Raw genomic sequence first — 13,342 nt, 5'->3', positions numbered from 1 at the left:
TCTCCCTCTCAGTTCCCAGAGTTGGAAGGGCACAGTGACTGACCTGGGGAAGGCTTGAAAGATTGGGCAATATCCCTCAGGCCAGTCCTGCCGGAATCCAGTCTGTCCACAAACATGGTAACAACTGCAATGGGCATTCTATCTGGGAGTCTGAGAGAGGTGGGGATAGGGCTTTTGGGCCAGATCCTTCCTCTCCCCTAATCCCAGACTGCTGCCTTAGAAATAAGAACAGCTTTGTAGAGAGTTCTCTGGTAGCCTAGCAGATAAGGACTCAGTATTGTCAGTGCTGTGGCTCAGGTTCGATCCCTGGCCTGGGAACTTCCACATGCTGTAGGAATAGCAAAAAAACAAAAACAGCTTTTTGCTTCATATTCCATTGAACAGATAAACATAAGAGGTCAGAATGCTCTGAAATTGCCCACAGGCCTGAACCCCAGGAGGGTGGGCCTGTCTGGGTGAGCACAAGGATGATAGAGCTCTCTCCAGCTAACTCCACTGCTCTCCACTACCTTGCAGCCTCCTGCACCTTGGACTTAGAAAACCAAGATCACGTCAGTGCATTCCTGCTAGGTGTGGCCTACCATTTGGCCAGCCCTGTGCTAGGCGCTGCAGGATAGACAGAAGCAGCCCAGGTGCAGACCCTGCCTTCAGAGAGCTCCTGGCCTGCATGCCTCCCTGGGTTTCAGCCAAAGCAGATATCCTCTGATGAAATCCCAAAGCTTACAGAGAAGATTTGGGGATTTTTTTTTCTATGACTAATAAGCAAGGCTGGCCAGGTTTTCCCATGGCATTCCACTGGAATTCCCCAGCCCAGTGTGGAGGTCCTAGAATCTGCAGGAGGGCAGGGCTGAGGCCAGGGGTAGAGGTTCTCTCTATACCCTCACTTCTGGGATCTGACCCTAGGGGAGGCAGGGAAGGGTCAGCTCAGCCCTATGTGGTGACTTAAGGACATCTCAGGCTGCCAAACTAATACTTCGCATGCTGGTACCACCCTCCACACTGGAAAGTCTAACCTGCATCCTGCATGCTGCAAGGAGGGCCACCACAAGGAAAGGGGCAAATCAGGGACTACAGATTTCCAGGGGAGTAGTAGATGCCAGGAAGCTCGGGGGATGGGGGACTTGGCCGTCTTCCACAGAGCACTCTCAAGGCAGCCCAGCCCAAGCATTAGTTTCAGGGGTGTCTCATGCCAGGAGCAGGGGTATGATGGTATGTGGCACCTTGTTCTCTTCCCAGATTTGTCTCAAAGTAGCAGCCACGCCCAGTGCTTTTCCAATTCCAGCTACCAAGCACTGGCGTGCGGGGGGCCTGCCACCAGCCAGGTCAGCACTCTGGACAGGAACAGCCCCACCAAGGTACCGGGCCCCTGACTCCCCAGCCCCCATCCACTGTTTTCCCAATGAGTCATCACCTCTGCCCAGGAAGAAACTGCACCACCACTACCCCACCCAAGGTCTAGGTGGAACCAACTGCCAGTACAGTAAACATAGCCCAGTGAGCCCATGTAAACACTCTGTGAAGCATGTACCAGGAAGCCAGTAGGTTACATGGAGCCAACAAGTGCCAGGTAACCAGTACACTATCACATGTAATCAACCACAGCATCACTCAGTATAATGTATACCCCATAACCTGTTGTAACCAATGGGTACCAAGTCATGTGATCATCACGTAATCATGCATAGCCTTCTTGTCACACATAACCATGCCACCACTTCTGCCACATGTTAAAATACTATACCACCAACCACTTAAGTATGTTACCAACACCATGTGTGCAACCAGAACATTATGAAGTAACTACTATTGCTCAGGTACCACCTGATATCCTTATATCTGGATGTACTACTTGTTACCAGTACACACCCACCACCATCTGTTGCCATCATAATTAACACAAAGGACATGAAAACCAAACATCAGCCACAGCCAGTGTTCCCATTAACAGTGAGTCCTATAAGCCTTCAAGGTCAGGTGTGCACCACCCCTGGACAGGGCCTTCCTTCACAGCTCCCAGCGTAACGCTGGCTGATAGCAGGACATCTCTCACAGTCAGAGGCCCTTGGACAAGCACACATGCGTAGCGAGCCCCCCCTGGTGTGCCAGGACCCATAACAGGCAGAGCAAAAGGTTCAGAAATAAGAACAGTCCTAAAGACCACGAGGTTGACAGGTTCTTGCCGCACACCTGCTGACACCCACCTAAGCATGTGCATCTGCATGTGCGTGTGCACACACAGGATGGCAGGACCATTGGGGGTGGGGGGTAGGACAATCCTAGGATTCCTGGCTTCCTCTAACATCCATCCTAGGCCAGAAACATGGACAGGAGCACAGTTTTAATCCTCCAGGCCTCTGCCTCACAGCTCTAGGAATCCTTTCTCCCCACCTGCCCCAGAGAAAACATCCACCAGTCCACAGATCACACCTGCCACCACAAAGCTGGTGGCAGTGCACCCTGAACCCCCTAATAACAATAACACAGATACTATTCAGCCCCAAGGCCATTCTTCAGGGGCTCTCCTCCTCAGTTTTCCTATGGAATGCAAGTGCTGTACATAAGGGTACTTTGAGGTTGATCTGCAAAGTCCGTGGCCATCAGTCCCATATCCAGCTTCACAGCTTTAGGCTTATCTGAGCTGAGGGACAGGAATCTAGAAGTTTCCAAATAGGAGGTCCTTGATTAACTACAGCCACATTATCAAGGCCACAAAGGATGCCAGGGATGAGAAGCCAAGTCCCTTGTGCCAAGTCATCCTTAGTCTCATTCTAACAGGGAAGCACCAGCTGCCCTCTTTCACTCAACAAGGGGCTGGAGTAATTATTACAGAGTAGTCCACTTGGTGACCCTCTGGCTCACTTCACCCCAGGGGTCTAGAGTGGTTTTGTGTGGTCAAGGACCCCTCAGCCCAGCAGATAGGACATTTATAGCAGAGGTAGGCAACTGTGATGACATGTAAAAGAAATGGGTCTGGGAGCTGAGATCTGAGTTGTAGACCCAGCTCTGTCACTGACCCTGTGTGTGACAATGAGCAGGGCCCACAAGCAGGACTTAGGTCCCCACCTGAGAAATGAGGACAACCATCTTTGCCTCAGCCTATGAGAACGCAGGAAGAGGAAAGCTTGCACCATAAGGGTATCCTACTCTGAAGCTTTCCCTTGGTCAAACGAAAGGGAAACTCACTCAGCCCGGATGGCAGAGGTGACAGTGATGTTACAGCCAGCCTTAGCACATTGCTCCCTGCTGGAGATGGCCTCACACTGCAGCTGAGACACTGCAGGCACACTCTCTCCTGCAGCTCAGCCCCAGCCAGCTGACCTGCTTCCCCCATCAGAGCTAGCTTAGCCTAGCCAGTTCTTGGTTCTTGAGAGGCCCTGCCTCTGCTCCCCTTTGTCTCAAGGTCCTGGGAACCCAACAGTTTTAGCCCGACAGCTTAGACAGGGTATGTGTTCTGCTCCCACTGGCCTCCACCACACCATAGAAACCTATCATGGAATACCTAGCTCTCCCTTTTCCTCAACCATCTAGGACCTATGTGGGTCAGGGTCATCACAGGGTGAGTGCACAAGGGTGGGCAAGGGCAAAAGCTGGGCTGGGGCATCTCAGAGGCGCTAGGTATTAACTTGCTCTCGTACTCTCCAAACAGCTCAGTAACAAGTCCCTTGACAGAGACATGGCAGGCTGGACCCCCTACAGCTATGTGAACGTGTTAGGTCAGTAGTGGTTTGAGTCTGGTCCCCTGCCAAAGTCCCACCCTCTTCTCCTCCCATATTCACAGGGGCCCTATTCCAGGTGCAGGGGAAAGTTAGTACATAAATCTTTTTTTTTTTTTTTTTGCTTTTTAGGGCTGTACCCACAGCATATGGAGGTTCCCAGACTAGGGGTCTTATGGGAGCTGTAGCCGCCAGCCTACACCACAGCCACAGCAACACCAGATCCAAGCCGTGTCTGCGACCTACACCACAGCTCACAGCGCAGGGCAACGCCGGATCCTTAACCCACTGAGTGAGGCCAGGGGTTGAACCCGCAACCTCACAGTTCCTAGTTGGATTTGTTTCCACTGCGCCATGACAGGAACTCCAGTACAGAAATGTTAAGCATGGTTTCCCCCAGGGAGAAGGGGTGTGGGGATAAGAAACCCAAGCCCCTATATCAGTTCTCATAAGCAAACGAAGCCAAGGTCTCCTTTCATTCTTATATTAGGGGATAGGGAGAGGGTGGCTATGACCCAGGAACCACAAAGGCGAGAGCTAGGGCCCAGACGTGGGGATTCTAGACAGAGGCAAAAGATGCGCTCACCATCTGGGAAAGGGACCCCTGCCTGAGCCAGCCCTACCAAGGTGCCCCTTCCAAGGGCTTCTTCTCTCTGCCCCAGTGTCATAGCAGGCACCAATTCCTATGTGGGTTGGGGAGTGAGGGGTAGAAAGGCCAATAGCCTTAGCTCTAGTGAACCCCCTCACCCAGCCCTGATGGCTCTAGCTCCTTTGGATGCTACACATAAAAGCCCTAATTCCTTCCAGCCTGCCCCACCCCCTGTATTCTGCACCCCCTGCCCCCACCCCCCCATCATACCAGGGCCCTGGGAATAATGGCTCCTCCCTGTCATTCCTCTCACTAGACTCCCATTTCCAGATCAGTGCCCTGGAGGCCAGGTACCCGCCCGAGGACTTCTACATTGAACTTAGACACCTCAGCCACCCCGCTGAGCTACACTCACCAGGTTAGACTCCCAGCCCCACCCTCTACCCCGGGGCCCCTGAGGTTGTCTTATCTGACCAGACCAGCACCTACCCTAACCCCCATTCCTATCCCCTGACTCACCCCCATGGTCCCAGAACTCTCCCTGTTTAAACCCACCTCTCTCCAACCTAATTAATCTACAAGTCCAATTCCCTGTCTAAAGAAGGAAACCTGTCTGGATCCATCCCCACCCAAAACCACTCCTTTCTCCTCCTATCACTGTCAATGGATATGGACAAACCTGCAACTGGTATTAGGTAAAGAGGACACAACATAACTGTACTCCCTATAGGCCACAGAATACAACCCATGGCTATTGAGAAATAACTTGGAACATCTTTGGCATTCTTTGCACCAGTGGATGTGGATGACAGACAGTTGGCTCTCTAGCCGAAAAGACCAGTGTCTCCCAGAGAGAGACCCCAGACCAAGCTCTCCCAGATCATAGGGTACAGTTGTTGAGCAGGGATCTAGAGAGGCTGAGGCAGGATGTATCACCAACATCCACTGTGAGCATTTAGTAGGCTCAAACCTGGTAGCTTGGGAAAGATGCAAAAACAAGACTTGGAAAGTCAGTCCTGCTAATGGGAGGATGATGGGTAGGAATTACAAGAGTAGGTGCCATAGGTTTTTTTGAGTGCAATGAATGAACAGAGAATCTGGCCTCCCAACAAAGTAAGCCCCCCTACCTGTAAAGGGCACACTGGACAACCTGGGCCTGAGTTGAGGCTCTAGCTGGTTTCTAGAGCTCACATGAAATGCAACTCTACCAACCCCTGCAGGTCTTTAGGGCCAATAGCACTAATTATAGTGAAGGTTCTGAATTCATCTACCTGTTAAAACAGGCATGGGCTGCAAAAACTGTGGGCTCATACCCAGGAAGCTGTGTTCCTGGCTGGGAGCGCTGTAGGCAGTGCCCACGACAGTCAACAAGTCCACCAATTACAACCCCCCCCCCCCCACACACACACCACCTGTACCTCTTTCCACTGGGAGCATCCTCTCAGCTCAGCTCTCACTCTTCAACTAGTGTGGCCAGAGCCACCACATGCTGTCAACTTTTGACTTAAACCTAGGCAGGCTGGTGGTCAATGGGAGAGAATACTGGAGGACATCGGTGCTCTAGTCGCATCTCAACTTTTCACTTGTTGGTGTGGTCTCAGATGAGTCGCTGCCCTCCTGTGACTGTTTCCTGCTCTATAAAAAGGTTAAAAGTGAACAGTCTAGTCTTCCTCCCTTGGGGAGGGTAAAGGAAGCCCTTGTCTAGTACAAAGTGCTGAAATAATGCCAGGGATACAGACTGCCACAGTCATGTTTCTGAAGGGCGCAGGTACCTAGAGGCCCTTTAGAAGACTGGCAAACTTGAAAAAGACTTGAACCATCTAGCTCTGCTCTATTACTCACTGATGTGTGGAAGACAGCGAGAGAGGAATAGACTCCAGCAAATTCAACTAGAAAACTCTATATGGAAGAGGTAGGGGGAGGTATCTAAACAGCCACAGGTTGGTCTTCAGTGTCAGAAACTAGGAGGAGTCAAGTGGAGTCAAACTGTATTTAGTAAGCACTTGCTGCATGCCTTGCCTTATGATAGTGCATCTTTGGTTAAAAGCTGGGAAAGAAAGAAAGAAAAAAAAAAAAAAGGCCTTGACTGTGAGCCCAAGTCATTACTGTCCCAAACTAAAAATACCAGACAGTTTCTTTTTGGAGCTTGGTCCCTGAAGCTTTATGCCCTTCCTGCCTCTGGCTGGGGCTCAGGACTATGCATTGTGGGAGCCTAGGATAAACTGTGACAGCCAAAAGGGAAAAAAGAAATCCTTGGGATTGAAAAACACTGGTAATACTGTTCAAAGACAACTCTCAATTATGTGCAAATGAGAATGACTATACATCCTGGAGAGATGACTAATCAAGTACCTCAGCTACCTGTCCACCTCCCTCTGGTTCTCTTCAATTGAACTTTGGATCCAGAAAGGGAGAAGTAAGACGCACGCTACAAGGTGAGAAACAGTCTTCAACCACACTCCACAGTCCAAGAGAACTAGGATTGGGAATGTCATACACCCTTCCCACAAGCCAAGAACTGGTTCTGATTCATTCCTTATCCTCTAGTTTGGAGCTTGGAACTTCACCTACAGTGACTGTAGGTGGCATGAGAACTGCCTTTGATTACCTCCTGGAAGACATTCCTCTCAGAGTGAAGGTTAAAGAGCAGTAATGCTAAATATGCCTGGGGGCGGGGGTGTAGCTCATTATTGCTGCTTAGGAGCTTTTAAAGAATTACTGTATGGTCAAGATGCTTTAGAGTAGATTAAACCCAGAATGATTTTCTAGCAGTAAAGAACTATTTATTTTCTGGACAGGGGAGAAAGAGGAAAAAAAGAAAAAATAAAGAACACATGACGTCTAATTAAACCTCATTCACCCCCATATTTTCCTTTTCTTTTACCATTTTTACACAGGAGCTTGTGGAATGGATAGACGTCAGAACACATACATTATGGACAAAGGCTTCAAAGGTAGAGTATCCAATCTTGACGTCCCATTACAAAGGGCTTAACAAGATAAGGAGTGCAGATCTGAAATGGCCAGGAATTCTACCAGAGACAAACTGTGCATCTCCCCCACGCCCCACCCTCCCCCAAAAAGTTAAAGACCACAGGACCTGGGGCTGCTGGGTAGCTCTGCCCAGGAAGAGCAATCATAATAATAATCATTTCATCTTTTGATTTCAGTTGCACCTGCTTAGCAAACGCTTGTGGGTTTTTTATAGATGCCAACTAAATGTCTTCGGAAATGTAGAATGTCATTATCCAACCAATTAGTATGAGTTAAATTGATTATAAAATCTGAAATAAAGTCAATCTACCTGCCCCAGAGGCCTCTTGTCATTGCACTGGCGAGGAATGCCACCCTGCACCTGCCGGCTTTCTGGGGCACAAGGAATGAAACTGATAACCAGTGTTAATATTGTACAGCAAGCACTCTTACCCTCACGAGATCTCTGCCCCAGAGAGCAGGAATGCCAGGACTAATCCTTCAACACGTGGGAACTGCAAATCAGGTCATCCTTCTAGGAAGTATACAGGTAAAGCCAAAGATGAAAGGTCAGGTCCTACCCTAGGCATGGGACCTAGGTTTAAATGACAGAATGTGTGAAGTAAGTGGCTTTGAAATTATGTCACTTATTAACTATGACCAACCTTTCCAAGGCCCAGTTTCCTTATCTGCAAGGTTGGGACAAGTATGCTTGTCCTACAGTCTAATAGGGTTATCCTGAGTATCTTATAAAATCACAGATGAGAAGTATTTTTGCATATTATAAAGGGTATTAATGTAATAGAACTGTTCTTTTGTCTCTGAGGTCTATTTTAAAAAGATTCAGTCAAATTTAAAGAGGTTTGACCTGCAGCAACAATCCCAGTGGATGGCCTACATCTAGCTGTGCACTGGAATCATCTGGAAAGCTTGTTAAAGATACAGATGTTCAAGAGTTCCCCAGTGGCCTAGTAGGTTAAAAATCCAACATTGTTACTGCTATATCTCAGGTCAGAGAGTGCAGTGGCACAGGTTCAAGCCCTGGCCAGGGAATTTCTGCATGCCACGGGCACGGCCAAAACAACAACAAAAAACAAAATACAGCTGCTCACATGTTGGATTCTGATGCAGTAAATCTAAAGTGGGACCTTTTCTGACAAGAGCCTCAGAGTATCCTTATGTAGCACATCACCCAGCTAACACTTAGAAATTACTGATCTAGACTGACAAATTTCCCAGATTACTAGTCTTTCAAACTTAGCTTTAGATATACCCAAGACACAACCATATCTTAACCAAAGAGAACTAGTCATCTACAGGAATCCCATCCCTTGCTGGGATTGTTATTAGAAGTGGGGTGAGCTAGGGGTGGGTAGTAGTAAAAATTGTGTTCTGAACAACAGAGCAGAAAGGACAAGTCTCCATTAAGTACCTGTCAGGACGTGCATCACCCAAGAGAATGATCTGAGGACAGGAGGTCAACCCACAGGCTCCCCTGGCCACCCAAAGGAGGCAGCGCTCTTGAGAGCATCATTCTGGCAATTTTTTTTGGTTCATTTTCTCTGAAACCATCCAAATAAAGGCAAGCACCATTAGTGTAGATGAGACTAAACAACAGAAAAGACAACTCTACTGTTTTATCACTGTGACCTGGGACCTCAGTTTCTTTCTCAAAGAGGTGTGGGGATTGGACAGAAACATCTCTAAGCCCTTTCTAGTTCTCAGAATACACATGACGCAATCTTGAATAAGCTCCGACAGGCCCAGACACCTCCATACATGAGCACACAACTTCCCTATGCATTTTGTTGTCCTGAGTGTTGTGATTAGAGTAGCTACTTTCAGACTTGCAGCCGTAACTATAAAAGAAAGCTAAGGACCCAGCAGTGTCTCAGCCTTGGTGTCATTCATTCCTGTTTTGGGAGATCATACAGCTGAGCGTCTGAGTACAGGGGAGGCCTAGCAGGCTAGCAGTCAGATTTCATTTCACCACTCTGGCTATAAATCCCCCTTTAAGTTATAAAGAAAAGAGGGCCTATTGGCAAATGTACCAGCAGGTGTTAGGGACCAACACATCAGGACAAAAAAGGAAAATGGAACATCACAGTTAAGAAGTTTACAGAAACACTTGTCAAAGACATGGAATAAACCCCGTAACTGGCAGAACTTCCGAAATATAAACATTTAATAACCTAGTTTGTACCAGGAATGGAATTACTTCTTGTAACTACTAGGCCAAACCAAATCATAACCACTAAGCATTAAGAGTCTTAGTGCTCTCGGAGTTCCCGTCGTGGCACAGTGGTTAACGAATCCGACTAGGAACCATGAGGTTGCGGGTTCCATCCCTGCCCTTGCTCAGTGGGTTAACGATCCGGCGTTGCCGTGAGCTGTGGTGTAGGTTGCAGACGCGGCTCGGATCCCGCGTTGCTGTGGCTCTGGCGTAGGCCGGTGGCTACAGCTCCGATTAGACCCCTAGCCTGGGTACCTCCATATGCCACGGGAGTGGCCCAAGAAATAGCAAAAAAAAAAAAAAAAAAAAAAAAAGTCTTATTGTTCTCTGTACTCAGCAGGAAAGAGCTCTGGCCTGGGAGTGTAAAGATTTGAGTTCTAGTCCTGGTTCTTGCTGTGGGGCACTGACCTAGATCACAGTGTTGTTTGCTGAGTCTTGGTTTCTTCCTCTAATAGGACAGGATTGTATGAGCGCTCTAACAAAGGCCCTTTCCAGCTCTGACATTCTAAGTCTTAATCTAATGCAGTCAATTCTCCCTCTTTCCCCTCTTACTGAAGCCCTCCACCACTATCATCCTGGAGGTTGTGTAAAACCAGACGGCCGTGCTACCCCTATTTTGCCTCTAAACACCTTTCCATCTTTCCTTTCCCTCCTCAGCACAATGATTCTAAAACAGACCGCCTCACGTCAACTCTCATTGTTTTTCCAAGTGCTCTAGAAGAACTCCTCCCCACTACTCACGATCACCTGAAACCCTGGATCCCACTGTCGCTGCCACTTTCTCCACCTGTATGCTCCTTGCTAATCTAACCTCCAAGTCTCTTCTTGCAGTAAGCATATCTTAGAAGGAGTCAGGAGCCCAGTGACATCCTGAAAATTTTTCTCGGCCAATGTGGTTCTCCTTCTGACCCTGCCATCTCCCCTTTCCTCTCCCCTGATCCTTCTCTCTCAATCAAAAGAAGGATGAGAATTTATGAAGATGCTTCAATTAGCTCATTGTAAAGGCTCCTTCTGCCTCTGATATTATATGGCTGTATGGGATTTGGGGGAGGTAAGAACTATATGAGAAACAATGACAGGACATTATAGAGCCAAACCTTCAGCCTTGATGCTAATTACAGGCTTGGAGGAGTGACTCCCCAGAGCTTGAGTAGCCTTGGTTGATGCTTCCCCTTTCTCTGCAACATGCCCTGAAGTACAGAGACTGGTATAGAGATGGGGCTATAAAAAGATGAGGAAGTGTCTTAGAGCAGCTGGTTATTCTTCCCCTTACCCCACCCTCCCTCAGGGCAGGCAGGTGGATGACTCAGCTGGAGAAAAGCAGCTTCCTGAAGTATACTTTTCCAGCTGGCCTTGCCCTTCCCCTCCCTCCAGTTCTCAGAAATAGAATTCAGATCATTCCATAGTTCAATACTCTTCCACCACCACCACCTTAACACACACACACACTCTCTCTCTCTCTTTCTCTCTCTCTCTCTCTCTCTCTCTCTCTCTCTCTCTCTCTCTCTCTCTCTCTCTCTCTCTCACTCTCTCCCTCTGTCTTCTACATCCTTTGTCTTTACCTCTGGCCCCTTTATGGATGATACAGCTTCTCCCTGAGACAAACCTTACTCCTGCAAACCCTAACTTCTCTTTTTATCCATTTAGGTGCATCCCCTGCTGCAGAGAAAACAATTTATGTCTCCAAACTTGAAAGCAGCCAGCCCTGATTATTCTCATGGAAATAAGCAGGGCACTACTGTTGGCTGAGGCTCTGTTAGGCATTGAGCTAGAGCTTCAAGTCTCTCCCACTGCCATAATAATCGGTCATTGGATGTCCACGAAAAGCTTAGACCTTTCTTTGCAGGACTTGGCCCCACAGATAAAAGGTAGTGAAGCTGTTGCATTTAGGATACAAAACAGGAGTTCCAGGTAACAAGATGTGAGAGAAAACACCCTGACTAGGTATCAGAGAAGGCAAGGGCTGGGTCCTAACTTCACTACTTACTAACATTATGCAAACTTTATGGGCTTTAGTTTCCTCATTTCTAAGGTTGTAATACTAGTCTTTCCTGCCCAGCCCCCCTTCCCCCCCCCCCCGTACTGATGGAACAAGTGTCAAATGATCTAACCAGAATGAGTAAAGACCAGCTATACGTGCTACAAAGTAAGCTACTGCTATTCCTCAAATTTTAGAAAATATGCAGCTGCCAGTCAAAGTAAGGGGATGTGCCTGCGTGGGGAGGAGGGGTGAGGTTTAGGACTTTCCACTCAGGAGATAGCCCTTCTTTAAGCAGTACTAGTAATCCTCAGCTTCCACAGGAGCAGCTGAATCATACTGCCTTCCTACTTCACTGCTAAGTTTAAGAGGACCCAGAGCGGGACCAATGGGCCAACTAGGACTCCTCCACTTACCCCCACTCCCTTGTACTAAGAAACAAAATACTAGAGGCAGTTTCATGTGGCTCGGGCAGATCATGGCCCTGGATCCACTGCCATGTTTTCCCTCATGAGAGCCTCACCAGCAGCTGGGCCAATCCAGCCTCCTTTTAGTCCTTGCTGGGGCTGGCTGGGACTGTTCATTGTCTAGCAAGAATGTTTTCTCTTCTTCTCTAAGGTTCTATGCTAGAGAGGCCACAGTCTAAGACAGGACCCAAGGCCCACATCTCTATTGTGGGCTAAGATATGATCCAAAGTGTTCTGAGCCTGATTCTGAAGCTTGCCCTAATACTGATGAGCAGTGTGACCTGGGGAAGTCACTTCCCTATTCAAACCTCAATTTCCTCATAAGCAGTAAAGGGGGAGGGAGAATAGTAACTGTTCCGCCTACAGGTGAAGGAACTAATGGGTGAATGTACTTTGTGTACAAGATTGAGGATATGTTACCTGATGAAACAAACCTAACCCTATACTAACAAAAAAGTAAATCCCCTCCCAACCAGTTGCCTGTTATGGGAGAAAAGCCTACTGTGGTGGCACAAATTTCAATTACTTCAGTCTCATGGAGTGTTCTGCTCTCACTGGACCAAGGTACATCTAGTCACCCCTTGAATTACTTTACCACTTTCTCTTTTTTACATTTGCACTAGTTCCACAAGTTGGAGGTAGAAAGCATAGATAAATAGCAGCCCCAAATGTAATTTGTGGTGGTTCTAGTGAAAGATCATCCAAGAAATTTACCATTTGCTAGCACTTACAGAAATTTAGGGCTGAGAAATATAGAAATCTCACCATCTGTTACCCCTTATAGAAATGTAGGCTTCTTAGCCCCTGCAACTCAGTGCTTATTTCTAGATCCCCTTGGCTGGCAGAACCTCACAGAAGGATGAGGGCTAGAGCTGCCAGATTAGAGTCTCCTGATTTTTCTGGCCAAGTCCTGCATCATTTGAAATGATCTATAGGAGGCAGTAATCTTCCCCCAAAAGGGAAAATGGCAGAGGGTGAAGAAAGGGGGTTCCCCTTTCCTTCTGACTCCCAGTCACAAAGAGAATCTTCTTCCTCCATGAGCTACAGTTACTTTCCTTCTTTGTTGGAAACTACCTTGCATCCTTTTATACATCAACATACCCTGAAGTCTTGGGGATGATGCACCTGAGACACGGGGCAGGAGAAGCAGCATGAGCTCTCCTAGTGTCAGAGAAAGATACTAAAATAGAGTCCAGTTAGCATTCATGAGTAAGTGACCCCAGAGGATATACTGTAGGCTTGCTAGAAAACAGGAACTTTCCAAAGTTGTCTCAAAACTAAAGTGCTTTTTTACACCCCCTTTACACTTCAGCCAGCCCTCTCTCTGATCATAAGCTTCTCAAGAGCAGGGATATCACCAGTTTGCTGCCTAAAGGTTGCCAAATTGCT

At 47.9% G+C, this 13,342-nt stretch overlaps 1 protein-coding gene across 27 annotated transcripts in view; it reads left to right on the top strand.

The window, feature by feature from the left end:
• The window catches only part of MEGF11 (multiple EGF like domains 11), a 384,198-nt gene that overhangs the window by 366,683 nt on the left and 4,173 nt on the right, over positions 1–13,342 (top strand). For 5 of the 27 annotated variants that reach the window (XM_084978608.1, XM_084978599.1, XM_021100249.2 and 2 more), the window contains one exon: positions 7,200–7,256. In XM_084978608.1, coding sequence (XP_084834734.1) covers positions 7,200–7,256 — 57 coding nt within the window. Of the gene's footprint in view, positions 1–1,236; positions 1,356–3,646; positions 3,714–4,618; positions 4,721–7,199; positions 7,257–7,472; positions 7,612–13,342 lie in introns of those variants that run through there. The other 22 variants (XR_014816993.1, XR_002346341.2, XM_021100245.2 and 19 more) reach the window with 15 other exon arrangements.

The sequence above is a fragment of the Sus scrofa genome, chromosome 1, assembly GCF_054392235.1.
Source record: "Sus scrofa isolate SSC_HxYL_T2T_F1_AM1 chromosome 1, Sscrofa_HxYL_maternal_Yorkshire_Landrace_v2.0, whole genome shotgun sequence".
NCBI lineage: Eukaryota > Metazoa > Chordata > Mammalia > Artiodactyla > Suidae > Sus > Sus scrofa.
Note: the sequence above shows the minus strand (reverse complement) of the source record. Positions and strands in the feature narration are given on the sequence as shown.